This window comes from Leptodactylus fuscus, chromosome 3 (assembly GCF_031893055.1).
Source record: "Leptodactylus fuscus isolate aLepFus1 chromosome 3, aLepFus1.hap2, whole genome shotgun sequence".
Lineage (NCBI taxonomy): Eukaryota > Metazoa > Chordata > Amphibia > Anura > Leptodactylidae > Leptodactylus > Leptodactylus fuscus.
In genome coordinates, this window is record NC_134267.1 from 240,385,712 (window position 1) to 240,402,821 (window position 17,110).

Sequence of the window (17,110 nt, forward strand, 5' to 3'; positions counted from 1 at the left end):
TCCTTTCATTGTCCCTCAACCTGCCTCTCCACGTCACGATTCCACGAACCTAACAGAGGAGCATCTGTGTCCAGATGCTCAAACACTAGAGTCTCCTCCATCTCCGTTCGATTTGGTGGTGGATGACCAGCAACCCACCCTCATCGACGATGATGTGACGCAGTTGCCGTCAGGGCATCCAGTTGACCGGCGCATTGTGCGGGAGGAGGAGATGAGACAGGAGTTGGAAGAGGAAGTGGTGGATGATGAGGACACTGACCCGACCTGGACAGGGGGGATGTCAAGCGGGGAAAGTAGTGTGGATGTTGAGGCAAGTGCAGCACCAAAAAGGGTAGCTAGAGGCAGAGGCAGAGGTCAGCAGCTTAGGCGAAGCCAGGCCACACTCGGAATCTCCCAAGATGTTCCAGTTCGTACCCAGCCCCGAAAAACTCCCACCTCGAGGGCACGTTTCTCGAAGGTGTGGAGTTTTTTCAAGGAATGCGCCGAGGACAGATATAGTGTTGTCTGCACAATTTGCCTCTCGAAATTGATTAGGGGCTCTGAGAAGAGCAACCTGTCCACCACTTCAATGCGCCGTCATTTGGAATCCAAGCACTGGAATCAGTGGCAGGCAGCAACGGCAGGACAAAGGCCGCCTGCCGTTCACGCCACTGCCTCTGCCACTGCCTCTGCCTCTGCCACTGCCACTGCTGACTGTGCTGGCGATGCACTCCAGAGGACGAGCCAGGACACCACTTCATCTGCCTCCGCCACTTTGTTGACTTCTACCTCATCCTCCCCTGGTCCTGTCTTATCTCCTTCTCCTGCACCATCAAAGGCACCATCAGGCGTTTCTTTACAACAACCCACCATCTCTCAGACATTGGAGCGGCGGCAGAAATACACTGCTAACCACCCACACGCGCAAGCCTTGAACGCCAACATCGCTAAACTGCTGGCCCAGGAGATGTTGGCGTTCCGGCTTGTTGAAACTCCCGCCTTCCTGGACCTGATGGCAACTGCGGCACCTCGCTATGCCGTCCCTAGCCGTCACTACTTCTCCCGGTGTGCCGTCCCCGCCTTGCACCAGCACGTGTCACTCAACATCAGGCGGGCCCTTAGTTCCGCGCTTTGCACAAAGGTCCACTTGACCACCGACGCGTGGACAAGTGCATGCGGACAGGGACGCTACATTTCACTGACGGCACACTGGGTGAATGTAGTTGAGGCTGGGACTGCTTCCCAAACTGGCCCGGTGTACCTCGTCTCCCCACCTAACATTCCTGGCAGGGACACGAGAAGAACACCCCCCTCCTCCTCCTCCTCTACCGCCTCCGCCACCGCCTCCTCCTCCGCCACCGCCTCCTCCTCCGCTGTTAGATTGACCCCAGCTACGAGTTGGAAACGTTGCAGCACTGGCGTTGGTAGACGTCAGCAGGCTGTGCTGAAGCTGATCAGCTTGGGGGACAGACAGCACACTGCCTCCGAGGTGAGGGATGCCCTCCTCGATGAGACGGCAATATGGTTTGAGCCGCTGCACCTGGGCCCAGGCATGGTCGTTTGTGATAAAGGCTGGAACCTGGTAGCAGCTCTGGAGCTTGCCGGACTCCAACATGTTCCATGCCTGGCCCACGTCTTCAACCTAGTGGTGCAACGTTTCCTAAAGAGCTACCCCAATGTTCCAGAGCTACTGGTGAAAGTGCGGCGCATGTGCGCCCACTTTCGCAAGTCGACAGTAGCCGCTGCTAGCTTAAAATCTCTCCAGCAACGCCTGCATGTGCCACAACACCGGCTTTTGTGCGACGTCCCCACACGCTGGAACTCAACGTTTCAGATGTTGAATAGAGTGGTTGAGCAGCAGAGACCTTTGATGGAATACCAGCTACAAAACCCTAGGGTGCCACAAAGTCAGCTGCCTCAGTTTCACATCCATGAGTGGCCATGGATGAGAGACCTTTGTGACATCCTACGGGTCTTTGAGGAGTCCACAAGGAGGGTGAGCTCTGAGGATGCGATGGTGAGCCTTACAATCCCGCTCTTGTGTGTTCTGAGAGAATCCCTGATTGACATCAGGGATAACTCAGATCACACAGAGGAGTTAGGGATAGCATCCGATCCGTCACAGCTGGAGAGTAGGTCCACACATCTGTCCGCTTCATCGCGTTTAATGGAGGAGGAGGAGGAGGAGGAGGAGGAGGAGGAAGAAGAGTTGTCCGATGATGTGATGGTGATACAGGAGGCTTCCGGGCAACTTCGAATCGTCCCATTGTTGCAGCGCGGATGGGTAGACATGGAGGATGAGGAGGAAATGGAGATTGAACTTTCCGGTGGGGCCAGAGGAGTCATGCCAACTAACACTGTGGCAGACATGGCTGAGTTCATGTTGGGGTGCTTTACAACCGACAAGCGTATTGTCAAAATCATGGAGGACAACCAGTACTGGATCTTTGCTATCCTTGACCCCCGGTATAAAAACAACATCTCGTCTTTTATTCCGGTAGAGGGGAGGGCCAATCGCATCAATGCTTGCCACAGGCAATTGGTGCAGAATATGATGGAGATGTTTCCAGCATGTGACGTTGGCGGCAGGGAGGACAGTTCCTCCAGTAGGCGACCAAGTTCTCACCGGTCCACACAAACGAGGGGCACACTGTCTAAGGTCTGGGACACCTTGATGGCACCCCCTCGCCAAAGTGCCGCCACAGAGGGTCCTAGTGTCACCAGGCGTGAGAAGTATAGGCGCATGTTGCGGGAATACCTTTCCGACCACAGCCCTGTCCTCTCCGACCCCTCTGCGCCCTACACGTATTGGGTGTCGAAGTTGGACCTGTGGCTTGAACTTGCCCTATATGCCTTGGAGGTGTTGTCCTGTCCTGCCGCCAGCGTCCTATCTGAGAGGGTGTTCAGTGCAGCCGGTGGCATCATCACTGACAAGCGCACCCGTCTGTCAGCTGAGAGTGCCGACCGGCTCACTTTGATAAAAATGAACCACCACTGGATAGAGCCTTCATTTTTGTGCCCACCTGTGTAAAGCACCCCAACATGAAACTCCATGTCTGTACTCAACCTCTCCAATTCCTCCGCATCCTCATACTCATCCACCATAAGCGTTGCACAATTCTGCTAATACTAGGCTCCCTCCAACATGATTTCCCCCAACTCTGCTGGTTAGAGGCTCCCTCCACCCTGATTTCCACCAACTCTGCTGGTTAGAGGCTCCCTCCACCCTGCTTTCCCACAACTCTGCTGGTTAGAGGCTCCCTCCACCATGAATTTGCCCAAACTGGGCTGGTTAGAGGCTCCCTCCACCATGAATTGGTCCAAACTGGGGTTTTTAGAGGCTCCCTCCACCATGAATTTGCCAAAACTGGGCTGTTTAGAGGCTCCCTCCACCATGAATTGGTCCAAATTGGGGTTTTTAGAGGCTCCCTCCACCATGAATTTGCCCAAACTGGGCTGTTTAGAGGCTCCCTCCACCATGAATTGGTCCAAACTGGGGTTTTTAGAGGCTCCCTCCACCATGAATTGGTCCAAACTGGGCTGGTTAGAGGCTCCCTCCACCATGAATTGGTCCAAACTGGGTTTTTTAGAGGCTCCCTCCACCATGAATTGGTCCAAACTGGGGTTTTTAGAGGCTCCCTCCACCATGAATTGGTCCAAACTGGGGTTTTTAGAGGCTCCCTCCACCATGAATTGGTCCAAACTGGGGTTTTTAGAGGCTCCCTCCACCATGAATTTGCCCAAACTGGGCTGCTTAGAGGCTCCCTCCACCATGAATTGGTCCAAACTGGGCTGTTTAGAGGCTCCCTCCACCATAAATTGGTCCAAACTGGGGTTTTTAGAGGCTCCCTCCACCATGAATTGGTCCAAACTGGGGTTTTTAGAGGCTCCCTCCACCATGAATTTGCCCAAACTGGGCTGTTTAGAGGCTCCCTCCACCATGAATTGGTCCAAATTGGGGTTTTTAGAGGCTCCCTCCACCATGAATTTGCCCAAACTGGGCTGGTTAGAGGCTCCCTCCACCATGAATTGGTCCAAAGTGGGCTGGTTAGAGTCTCCCTCCACCATGAATTGGTCCAAATTGGGGTTTTTAGAGGCTCCCTCCACCATGAATTGGTCCAAACTGGGCTGTTTAGAGGCTCCCTCCACCATGAATTGGTCCAAACTGGGGTTTTTAGAGGCTCCCTCCACCATGAATTGGTCCAAACTGGGCTGGTTAGAGGCTCCCTTCACCATGAATTGGTCCAAACTGGTTTTTTTAGAGGCTCCCTCCACCATGAATTGGTCCAAACTGGGGTTTTTAGCGGCTCCCTCCACCATGAATTGGTCCAAACTGGGGTTTTTAGAGGCTCCCTCCACCATGAATTGGTCCAAACTGGGGTTTTTAGAGGCTCCCTCCACCATGAATTGGTCCAAACTGGGGTTTTTAGAGGCTCCCTCCACCATGAATTGGTCCAAACTGGGGTTTTTAGAGGCTCCCTCCACCATGAATTTGCCCAAACTGGGCTGTTTAGAGGCTCCCTCCACCATGAATTGGTCCAAACTGGGTTTTTTAGAGGCTCCCTCCACCATGAATTGGTCCAAACTGGGGTTTTTAGAGGCTCCCTCCACCATGAATTGGTCCAAACTGGGGTTTTTAGAGGCTCCCTCCACCATGAATTTGCCTAAACTGGGCTGTTTAGAGGCTCCCTCCACCATGAATTGGTCCAAATTGGGGTTTTTAGAGGCTCCCTCCACCATGAATTTGCCCAAACTGGGCTGGTTAGAGGCTCCCTCCACCATGAATTGGTCCAAACTGGGCTGGTTAGAGGCTCCCTCCACCATGAATTGGTCCAAATTGGGGTTTTTAGAGGCTCCCTCCACCATGAATTGGTCCAAACTGGACTGTTTAGAGGCTCCCTCCACCATGAATTGGTCCAAACTGGGTTTTTTAGAGGCTCCCTCCACCATGAATTGGTCCAAACTGGGGTTTTTAGAGGCTCCCTCCACCATGAATTGGTCCAAACTGGGGTTTTTAGAGGCTCCCTCCACCATGAATTTGCCTAAACTGGGCTGTTTAGAGGCTCCCTCCACCATGAATTGGTCCAAATTGGGGTTTTTAGAGGCTCCCTCCACCATGAATTTGCCCAAACTGGGCTGGTTAGAGGCTCCCTCCACCATGAATTGGTCCAAACTGGGCTGGTTAGAGGCTCCCTCCACCATGAATTGGTCCAAATTGGGGTTTTTAGAGGCTCCCTCCACCATGAATTGGTCCAAACTGGGGTTTTTAGAGGCTCCCTCCACCATGAATTGGTCCAAATTGGGGTTTTTAGAGGCTCCCTCCACCATGAATTTGCCTAAACTGGGCTGTTTAGAGGCTCCCTCCACCATGAATTGGTCCAAATTGGGGTTTTTAGAGGCTCCCTCCACCATGAATTTGCCCAAACTGGGCTGGTTAGAGGCTCCCTCCACCATGAATTGGTCCAAACTGGGCTGGTTAGAGGCTCCCTCCACCATGAATTGGTCCAAATTGGGGTTTTTAGAGGCTCCCTCCACCATGAATTGGTCCAAACTGGGCTGTTTAGAGGCTCCCTCCACCATGAATTGGTCCAAACTGGGGTTTTTAGAGGCTCCCTCCACCATGAATTGGTCCAAACTGGGCTGGTTAGAGGCTCCCTCCACCATGAATTGGTCCAAACTGGGTTTTTTTAGAGGCTCCCTCCACCATGAATTGGTCCAAACTGGGCTGGTTAGAGGCTCCCTCCACCATGAATTGGTCCAAATTGGGGTTTTTAGAGGCTCCCTCCACCATGAATTGGTCCAAACTGGGGTTTTTTAGAGGCTCCCTCCACCATGAATTGGTCCAAATTGGGGTTTTTAGAGGCTCCCTCCACCATGAATTGGTCAAAACTGGGGTTTTTTAGAGGCTCCCTCCACCATGAATTGGTCCAAACTGGGCTGGTTAGAGGCTCCCTCCACCATGAATTGGTCCAAATTGGGGTTTTTAGAGGCTCCCTCCACCATGAATTGGTCCAAACTGGGGTTTTTAGAGGCTCCCTCCACCATGAATTGGTCCAAACTGGGCTGGTTAGAGGCTCCCTCCACCATGAATTGGTCCAAACTGAGTTTTTTAGAGGCTCCCTCCACCATGAATTGGTCCAAACTGGGGTTTTTAGAGGCTCCCTCCACCATGAATTGGTCCAAACTGGGGTTTTTAGAGGCTCCCTCCACCATGAATTGGTCCAAACTGGGGTTTTTAGAGGCTCCCTCCACCATGAATTTGCCCAAACTGGGCTGTTTAGAGGCTCCCTCCACCATGAATTGGTCCAAACTGGGTTTTTTAGAGGCTCCCTCCACCATGAATTGGTCCAAACTGGGGTTTTTAGAGGCTCCCTCCACCATGAATTGGTCCAAACTGGGGTTTTTAGAGGCTCCCTCCACCATGAATTTGCCCAAACTGGGCTGGTTAGAGGCTCCCTCCACCATGAATTGGTCCAAACTGGGCTGGTTAGAGGCTCCCTCCACCATGAATTGGTCCAAATTGGGGTTTTTAGAGGCTCCCTCCACCATGAATTGGTCCAAACTGGGCTGTTTAGAGGCTCCCTCCACCATGAATTGGTCCAAACTGGGGTTTTTAGAGGCTCCCTCCACCATGAATTGGTCCAAACTGGGCTGGTTAGAGGCTCCCTCCACCATGAATTTGCCCAAACTGGGCTGTTTAGAGGCTCCCTCCACCATGAATTGGTCCAAACTGGGGTTTTTAGAGGCTCCCTCCACCATGAATTGGTCCAAATTGGGGTTTTTAGAGGCTCCCTCCACCATGAATTGGTCCAAACTGGGGTTTTTAGAGGCTCCCTCCACCATGAATTGGTCCAAACTGGGCTGATTAGAGGCTCCCTCCACCATGAATTGGTCCAAACTGGGTTTTTTAGAGGCTCCCTCCACCATGAATTGGTCCAAACTGGGGTTTTTAGAGGCTCCCTCCACCATGAATTGGTCCAAACTGGGGTTTTTAGCGGCTCCCTCCACCATGAATTGGTCCAAACTGGGGTTTTTAGAGGCTCCCTCCACCATGAATTGGTCCAAATTGGGGTTTTTAGAGGCTCCCTCCACCATGAATTGGTCCAAACTGGGGTTTTTAGAGGCTCCCTCCACCATGAATTTGCCCAAACTGGGCTGGTTAGAGGCTCCCTCCACCATGAATTTGCCCAAACTGGGCTGTTTAGAGGCTCCCTCCACCATGAATTGGTCCAAACTGGGCTGTTCAGAGGCTCCCTCCACCATGAATTGGTCCAAACTGGGTTTTTTAGAGGCTCCCTCCACCATGAATTGGTCCAAACTGGGCTGGTTAGAGGCTCCCTCCACCATGAATTGGTCCAAACTGGGGTTTTTAGAGGCTCCCTCCACCATGAATTGGTCCAAATTGGGGTTTTTAGAGGCTCCCTCCACCATGAATTGGTCCAAACTGGGGTTTTTAGAGGCTCCCTCCACCATGAATTTGCCCAAACTGGGCTGGTTAGAGGCTCCCTCCACCATGAATTTGCCCAAACTGGGCTGTTTAGAGGCTCCCTCCACCATGAATTGGTCCAAACTGGGCTGTTTAGAGGCTCCCTCCACCATGAATTGGTCCAAACTGGGTTTTTTAGAGGCTCCCTCCACCATGAATTGGTCCAAACTGGGGTTTTTAGCGGCTCCCTCCACCATGAATTGGTCCAAACTGGGGTTTTTAGAGGCTCCCTCCACCATGAATTGGTCCAAACTGGGGTGTTTAGAGGCTCCCTTCATCATGAATTTGCCCAAACTCTGCTGGTTAGAGGCTCAATCCACCCTGATTTTCAAAACAAATGTTGGTGCCAACCTCAACTTACTACAAGGGCCAAATTCACTGCTGGTGACAAGCTCTCCTCACTGCAAGTGCCAAATACACATGTTTCAAGGTGTTTTCCTACTGTCAGAGAGGTGGTATTGAGTGTGTAAAGTGTGTAGTTGTTAGGCTGTGATGTTGGGGTAATAGAGGGTCTTTGGTGTGTTAGATGCCCCCAGACATGCTTCCCCTGCTGTCCCAGTGTCATTCCAGAGGTGTTGGCATCATTTCCTGGGTTGTCATAGTGGACTTGGTGACCCTCCAGACACGGATTTGGGTTTCCCCCTTAACGAGTATATGTTCCCCATAGACTATAATGGGGTACGAAACCCGTTCGAACACTCGAACAGTGAGCGGCTGTTCGATTCGAATTTCGAACCTCGAACATTTTAGTGTTCGCTCATCTCTAGTAAGAGTCCTTGGAGTTACGAAGATTAAACAACATGAATGGCCTGGCGCTACCATGAGCACATAAATATGTAGATATATATATATACTTACCGCCAGCCGCTACCACCGGCTCAGCGGCACCAAGAGTAAAGATGACCCCTACTTCACGCACCAGCTCACAGGGCTAAGACCCTGTAACTGTTCACCGAGCGCCAGGCCATCCAACAACTGACCATAACACTGACTATATAAGGAGGAGTCTATTACTGACTCCACCCTTTGTTAGTAATTTACCCCCCAAACTCCCCAGGACTCCATCCGCCAAGGCCACCGTGACAATCCTGAAGACAAAAGGTCGAACCTAAGGAAGAAACAGGACAACAAACAACGGGAGGGAGGGACAACCTGTCTTCTTGCTGCGCGGCCCACGAGTGCATGCGTCCCGGGCCGCGCGGCCTAATCAAAACTGGCTCCGCTAAGCCCCACCCCCGCCGGCTTCGCGCCGTACGCTGCCATTGGTCCCCCTACTGCCCGCCCCCATCATGTTCCCTCCGCAGGATGAGCCTGCTACGCTCGTTCTTTTCTATGGGAAACGTCTGTTTCGAATAGTATTCGCTCGTCTCTACTCAGCACCATGTTTGACATGTCCGTAGATAACTATTACCTGTCTCATTGGAGATTTCGCCCTCTGGACAGGGGACACAATAGTAGCAGCATCTCTGTTGACCTTCCCAGAGAACTTTCCTGTATCCGGGTAGACATCTTGGAGTGCAGACAGATTGGGGAGTCTGGGGATGGAAGGAGGTTTATTTAAAACAAAGAACAAAAAAGTCTGATACTTTTGGAACACTGTCACTATTTTTGAGGATGAAGTATTTGTCTTTTATTGGTAATAGAGTTAGGGTCCATTCACGTGATGTGGCACGTATACGGCGTGTGAGACTTTGCGCGCCGTAAAAGCTCCTGTTGATTTCAATGGAAGCCTGGATCGTATGCGCCGCGTTAGTTTGCGGCCGTGATTGTAGTTTTTTTTCCATTCATGATATAGGCTAAATTCAGGAAAGTTATTTATGAATAGTGTGGACTTATCATAATATGGGGTCATCTACCATGTTTTTTTATTTTATTTTTTACATTATGTTTTTTATATTAAAAGAGTTTTCAACTTTTTATTATTAATTTTTTTTTTTATACTTTTTTTTTTACTGTCTCCAAAGGACTTGAACCTGGGAACTTCTGATGCCCAGTGTAATACATTGTATTGCAGCACTTTGCACATAGGCTTCCTATATGAAATAGGGACCCTTCACATGGCGTAAGCGCAGTGGCGGATCCAGGGTTTGCGGGGCCCTGGGCAATTGACTTTGGCGGGGCCCTACTTACTGGGGGTCTCGCACTTCTAACCTGTACTTCCCAACTGTTGAAGACTAGAAAGAGGGAACAAAACGTGCGGCGCGCGCAAATTAGGCCCCACCCACTTTTATGTTGACTCCACCCATTCTCATTCAATTTTCATGTGATTCCACACAGTATAATACTCCTACAGTCACCCGTAAATTATATCTCCCCCCCATTTTCATATACACCCTTCATCTACCCCTAGTTTCATGTCCTCTCCCTCTATCTCTGTCCCCAGTTTCATGCCATTCTCCCCCTTTATCTGCCCAGTTTCATTCCCCTCCCCCCCGTCTCTGCCCCAGTGTCATGCCGTTCTCCCCCCTTCATCTGCCCCAATGTCATGCCATTCCCCCCCTTCATCTGCCCCAGTGTCATGCCGGTCTCCCCCTCCATCTGCCCCAGTGTCATGCTGTTCTCCCCCCCTCCATCTGCCCCAGTGTCATGCTGTTCTCCCCCCTCCATCTGCCCCAGTGTCATGCTGTTCTCTCCCCCTCTATCTGCCCCAGTGTCATGCCATTCTCCCCCCTCCATCTGCCCCAGTGTCTTGCTGTTCTCTCCCCCCTCTATCTGCCCCAGTGTCATGCCATTCTCCCCCTCCATCTGCCCCAGTGCCATGCCATTCTCCCCCCTCCATCTGCCCTAGTGTCATGCTGTTCTTCCCCCCTTCATCTGCCCCAGTGTCATGCCATTCTCCCCCCTCCATCTGCCCTAGTGTCATGCCATTCTCCCCCCTCCATCTGCCCTAGTGTCATGCCATTCTCCCCCTCTTCATCTGCCCCAGTGTCATGCCGTTCTCCCCCTTCATCTGCCCCAGTGTCATGCTGTTCTCCCCCCTTCATCTGCCCCAGTGTCATGCCGTTCTCCCCCTCCATCTGCCCCAGTGCCATGCCGTTCTCCCTCCTCCATCTGCCCCAGTGTCATGCCGTTCTCCCTCCTCCATCTGCCCCAGTGTCATGCCGTTCTCCCCCTTCATCTGCCCCAGTGTCATGCTGTTCTCCCCCCCTTCATCTGCCCCAGTGTCATGCCGTTCTCCCCCCTCCATCTGCCCCAGTGTCATGCCGTTCTCCCCCCTCCATCTGCCCCAGTGTCATGCCGTTCTCCCCCCTCCATCTGCCCCAGTGTCGTGCTGTTCTCCCCCCTCCATCTGCCCCAGTGCCATGCCGTTCTCCCTCCTCCATCTGCCCCAGTGTCATGCCGTTCTCCCTCCTCCATCTGCCCCAGTGTCATGCCGTTCTCCCCCTTCATCTGCCCCAGTGCCATGCCATTCTCCCCCTCCATCTGCCCCAGTGCCATGCCGTTCTCGCCCCTCCATCTGCCCCAGTGCCATGCCGTTCTCCCTCCTCCATCTGCCCCAGTGTCATGCCGTTCTCCCTCCTCCATCTGCCCCAGTGTCATGCCGTTCTCCCCCTTCATCTGCCCCAGTGCCATGCCGTTCTCCCCCTTCATCTGCCCCAGTGCCATGCCGTTCTCCCCCTCCATCTGCCCCAGTGCCATGCCGTTCTCGCACCTCCATCTGCCCCAGTGTCATGCCGTTCTCACCTTCTAACACACACACACACTCACACTCACCTTTCCTCGTTCCCCCGCAGCTCTCTCCCTCATACACATATTGTAGCTGCGATGTGATGACGTCATCACATCGCGGCTACAAATGCCGGAGCTCAGCGTTAAAGCCGGAGCTGAGCTGTGACAGCTCCGGCTTTAAACGCCTATGCATTCAGCTCATCGGCGTCCTACCGCCGTCCTACCGCCGTCCTACCGCCGATGAGCTGAAATACATAGGCGTTTAAAGCAGGAGCTATCAGCTCCTGCTTTAATGCTGAGCTCAGTTGGAGTCGGGACATGCCGACCGGGACCATTTTGTTAGGTCCCGGCAGCGCCGCTGGGCCCCGCTAAGCTCGCCCGGCCCTGGATCCGCCCCTGCGTAAGCGCGCCTCTCATTTAGACCCGAACACGCGAGCGCTCGCGCTTACGCCGTGTGAAGGGGCCCTCACACCCCACAATCATATCACAATTGATCATAGCATCTAGGAGGGTTAGGGTAAGTTCACTTGTGGTATTTTGGTCAGGATTTTGGGACCGTATCCGCCCCAAAATCATGACTAAAAACACGGCTCCCATTGAAATCAAAGGGAGCCGGTCAGTTCTTTTTTCAGGCAGCCGTTTGTTCTGGCTCCCTGAAAAAAGAAGTGAGATGCTCATTTTTTCAGGCGGAGTCGCCTTGCGACATCCGCCTGAAAGACACTCCCTCCTGACTAGGCCCATTCATTTGGGCCTAATCCGGAACGGAGTGCATGACTGGATGCCCGTGCACTGCAATGGCATCCAGCCGCAGCTACCCATATTTTGGTCCGGAACCTGAGGTGGTCTCCGCCTTAGGTTCCGGACCAAAAAAAACCCATGTGAACTTACCTTTAAGCCATTAGAGACCCAGGTTTTAGCTGTGCAACACAGCCAAGAGATAATGCCACAGGCACACCACAACGTAATAGTATGATACAGAGGGCGAAGGGGTTAAAACACCAAACCCAGAAGCCATTAGGTATGCTATGGAAAAATTTTTATACATTCACTTTTTATATCTAAAATCACCAGTTTGGAAAAAAAAATTGGAAGTCAATGAGGGATCAACATGAAGGAGTTATTAGGGACACACCACTAAAAATTGCTGGACTAGAACTTTCTCGTTCAGTGTTATACCCCACCTAACACATTCCATAAATGAGATTTAGGATCTAGATATTGAATGGTGCACTTGAAATGAGGTGACTTGCCATATAGTGAGGGGGCTTGCTGTGACTATGTCGCCTAAAGTGTAAAGGTACAGGATACTTTACACTACGTGTATTGTTCTCATCATGAATAGAGTCATTTTCTGTTGGGCCTAAGGGTGGTGGCAGACGACTGTGTTCGCAATCGGCCTGCCATGAATTAAAAGCAAGGGCGGCATGTGGGGGACACAGGGATGTTCACCTGCACGGGCCGTGCTTCCACATGAAATGAATAGAAGCCATGGAAGCAAGGGATGCAAAATAGGACAGGGATAAGACCCGTCCCAGACTGTTGGCCCTCACACGGGACCGTGAAATTCACGGTCGTGTGGATGGAACCATAGAGGATAATGGATCAGTGTGCTATCTGTGATATAAACACAAAGCAGACTGACCATGGCCATGGTCTTCCACCACCAGAAAATTGATGTGAACTGGACCCAATAAACAGCATCCAGTTATTATATACCTAGTGAGATACTTTGGACCCCATATTTGGCTACATATTGATTGCTGTTAGTATAGGGTTTGCAGTGATCCAAGTTGCGAGTGAGAACAAAAGCCAGGAAGCCCCACAGGACAACCTCAGCACACTAAGCCTGGATTCGATCTTCCTTCTGGTTTTCTATGATGGCACTCCATACGTCACAGATTTATGAGCCCAATCTTCTAATGAGCTGAAGTGAGTAGATTTACGATATACAGGTTCCCTATATACAAGCCCTGTTGTCTCAGTCTAGAATACATTTGCTGTACAGCTTTGGTAGCAGCCTATCCTCTATAGGAAAAAGGATCAAAAATTCTGAAATCCAACATGCCCAATCTGTCTTTTTCTTGACATCTGTCATCAAAACTTGCACCCAGGACACCCTCGTAGACTTTATCCTACCTTCTATCCTCTAATGTCTATGGGCACCTTAAACGAGTCTAAGTTCTGAGCCCAGAAATGAAGAGCAGGATTTTTTCAAATAATGGCAAAAAAACTAAATACATCAAATTCTTCAAGAAATTTACCCCGGTAAATCCTGGATCCCAGCGAATAGCACTGTCATTTATCTTAAATTGCTCATGGCCATCCACAACATTAAAGTTTCCAACTTGTCTTATCTGTTTCTCTGTCTTGGAAATAAAATGATTCATCACATCAAATCTTCCCGGCATGTGTCTATTATCAGTAAAGTAAATCATCTCACCGCCCGGTGCTGTGAAATGAACCTTCTGTAAGTACCGGCTCACCTTTAGAAAAAAAAAAAAATCAATATTACGTTATGAACATCAGAGAGTCCCCTGTTGTTTCATCGTCTCCTCCTATTCATTAGAGATGGAAGAACTTCTCAAGGTTTGTTTCTTGTTTAAGTTCAGCAGTTTGGGTCTCTGGTTTGTTTTGAGACAAGTGAGATTAGTACAAATCATACTTATAAATCTATAAAACATAGTGTAGAATACTGTCAGGGCTCCTAGGAACCTATCTATAAAACATAGTGTAGAACACTCTTAGGGCTCCTAGGAACCTATCTATAATACATAGTGTAGAATACTCTTATAGCTCCTAGGAACCTATCTATAAAACATAGTGTAGAATACTCTCAGGGCTCCTAGGAACCTATCTATAAAACATAGTGTAGAATACTCTTAGGGCTTCTAGGAACCTATCTATAAAACATAGTGTAGAATACTGTCAGGGCTCCTAGGAACCTATCTATAAAACATAGTGTAGAATACTCTTAGGACTCCTAGGAACCTATCTATAAAACACAGTGTAGAATACTCTTAGGGCTCCTAGGAATCTATCTATAAAACATAGTGTAGAATACTCTTAGGGCTCCTAGGAACCTATCTATAAAACATAGTGTAGAATACTCTTAGGGCTCCTAGGAACCTATCTATAAAACATAGTGTAGAATACTCTTAGGGCTCCTAGGAACCTTTCTATAAAACATAAGGCAAAATATTTGTAGGCCCATTGGAGCTTATCTATCCCATTTTTACCTCTCTAAGGCAAACATAGCCGAAGGTACATCATCTCTTCGGACCCCAGAGTATAATATGTGGAGGCACAGGCACAGTGTGAAAAATAACAAAAAAAACATTCATACTCACCTTCTGTTACCTCTTTTGGGCCTCCTTGCAGTGTCTGCCACTCTCCTACTGACGTCTGGTGCTTTTCTGTTATATCATTGGCCTAGAGGTCATGGCTGAAGTCTATGATTGGGTCAATAGCCATCACATGGGTCATGCCCAGGTCATCAGGGCCAAAATACTGATTCAAAAAACAAATCTTGAGAGGTTCTCCCATCTGTAGTAAATGGCAAAGAATAGACACCAGGGGTATTTTCTGTCTTGATTTTAGTATGATTCATCATTCTTAGTACGGCCCTATACAGGGCCAGCTTCAGGTTTGTTGGGGCCCTTGGGTGACAGAGCCCCAATGAGCCCCTTTTGGAGTAACTCATGCACACAGAAGCAAAAGAAAAATATAAATATTGGTTTTGAAAGTTTTTGGTGAGGGAGACTTACTGGAGTGGACTGTAATACAATTCATTCCACACAAGTAGACACAACCTGTTCAGACATCGGAAAGTAAAGAGGAATTTGTGGTGGACATCTGCCCCGGATTCTTCTTTATTTTCTGCCCCGGCTCATGGTACAGAACATCAGCATTCTCTTGCTACTTTCCATGACTGATTAGGCCCAAATGACTCTAACCAATGAGGAGTCTCAAACTGAAGCCTTCGAATCAGCTGCAAAATCTACAGTATGGCAAGATCCAGCAGGATGCTTTTTTTCAGCTTCCTGCTCCAATTAGTTTCAATAGGAGGCAGACAGAGGGAGGAATCCGCTGCTGATTTAGGTGCGAAATCCACTGCAAAATCAGTGCCAGATTCCACCGTGCGAATAGAACCTGATACTGCTAATACTGCCACTCTACAGTGGGACCTGCATAGTATTATATGATCCACAGAGGCCCCCACATAGCATCATATACCCACAATAGCCCTCACACAACAGTATATGCCCACAGTGGCTCCACACAGCATTATATTCTCCACTGGTGCCTAGACAGTATTATTTGCTCCACAGTGTCCCCCACACAACATTATATGCTCCATAGAGGCCCCCACACAACATTATATGCTCCGCAGAGGCCCCCCCACAGCATTATATGCTCTTCAGTGCCCCAACCAGCATTATATGCTCCGTAGTGGCCCCCACACAGAATTATATGCTCCATAGAGGCACCCACACAACATTATATGCTCCGCAGTGGCCCCCACACAGAATTATATGCCCCAGAGAGGCTCCACATAGTATTATATTCTCAGCAGTGGTCCCCTCACAGAATTATATGCTCCGCAGTAGCCCCACACAGAATTATATGCTCCATAGAGGCTCCCACACAACAATATATGCTCCGCAGTGGCCCCCACACAGAATTATATGCCCCAGAGAGGCCCCACATAGTACTATATTCTCCACAGTGGTCCCCACACAGTATTATATGTTCCACAGTGGCCCCCACACAGTGCTTTACGCTGCACAGTGGCCAACACACAGTATTATATGCTCCCAGGCTTCCCTGACTGCTATCATGGTGGTCCAGGGCCTTGGCTATTTTAAGCTAACCATGGGCCATGTACCCTACGCCACTGCCAAGTGGGCCCCCTTAGGAGCTTGGGCCCTTACACTTGCCCAGGTAGGCCGGGTGCTGACACCAACTGTGGCCCTATATTTACCAGACTACTTACCTTTAATAACATCTGGGATCTGTTTTTAGACAATGACTTGAGATTTCCTTCTATTAATGATAAGTCATGTAATGCATTCGCCACAGCGTAGACGGCCGAGTATATACTAAAGGTATAGCGGAAATTACTGACGTCATACACATAAGGAGACACATTACTGGCAAAATTTGCATCATTAACTTGAAGGTAGACGCTTATGTCAGACAGTATTGAAGAGTTTAGATGTTTGTAAAGACCAGCACCGAGCAAATAATCCTTCAGCCCTGGAATATTTCTTCTTGGTAGTGAAATCTGTAGAGATCCCATCAGTGTCTGAGCATATTCCGTATTCCACATAGCAAATGAAGCCAGTAATACAAAGACTTTTTTGCCATTATATTCCTTCATTATTTTATTCTGCACAACCTGTAGATCATCAGAGATCCCAATAAATATAATAACGTCACAACTGGTGTGAGTTATCTTATATATAAGCTTATTGTGAACATTACCAGGTTTGATATCTGAATATTTTAGAGCTTTTTTGACAATGATTTGATAAGCGACACACATCCCGTTCTGAGTTATTACGCTATTCAGCTCCATGGCGGCTCGTTGGCTTCCTTCATCTTCTCCTACTACAATCCCCACCCAGCTCCATCCAAAATGCTTCAGTAAGAGAACAATGGCCTTATACTGATCCCTCCCATCAGGAACCGTGCGGTATAAGGAAGGGAAGCGGAGCTTGTCATTAAATATGGAATCCATAGCTCCATAGCTGATCTGGAAGGAAAATACATGAAATGATCCTCATGTCCTGTAGAAAGAAAACTTGCCATGTTTCAATCCAAGTTGGATGTTCATCAATCGGATTGCCCAAGGTATAAGGAATTGAAAGAGCGTATGTGTAAGAATCTAAGAAAAATAGCAATTACCCGTAAAGAGAGCATGCTCCATCTCTGTCCATAGACAGAGTGTTAGGATTGGGTCCCGCAGGTTGTCAT

At 49.6% G+C, this 17,110-nt stretch overlaps 1 protein-coding gene across 1 annotated transcript in view; it reads right to left on the reverse strand.

The window, feature by feature from the left end:
* LOC142196971 (vomeronasal type-2 receptor 26-like) overlaps positions 1-16,874 on the reverse strand; it is a 36,122-nt gene extending 19,248 nt beyond the window's left edge. Inside the window, exons 1-3 of the mRNA XM_075266942.1 lie at positions 16,128-16,874; positions 13,396-13,617; positions 8,877-9,000 (exon numbers count right to left, since the gene is read on the reverse strand). Coding sequence (XP_075123043.1) covers positions 8,877-9,000; positions 13,396-13,617; positions 16,128-16,874 — 1,093 coding nt within the window. The remainder of the gene's footprint in view (positions 1-8,876; positions 9,001-13,395; positions 13,618-16,127) is intronic.
* Positions 16,875-17,110: the final 236 nt, after the last annotated feature.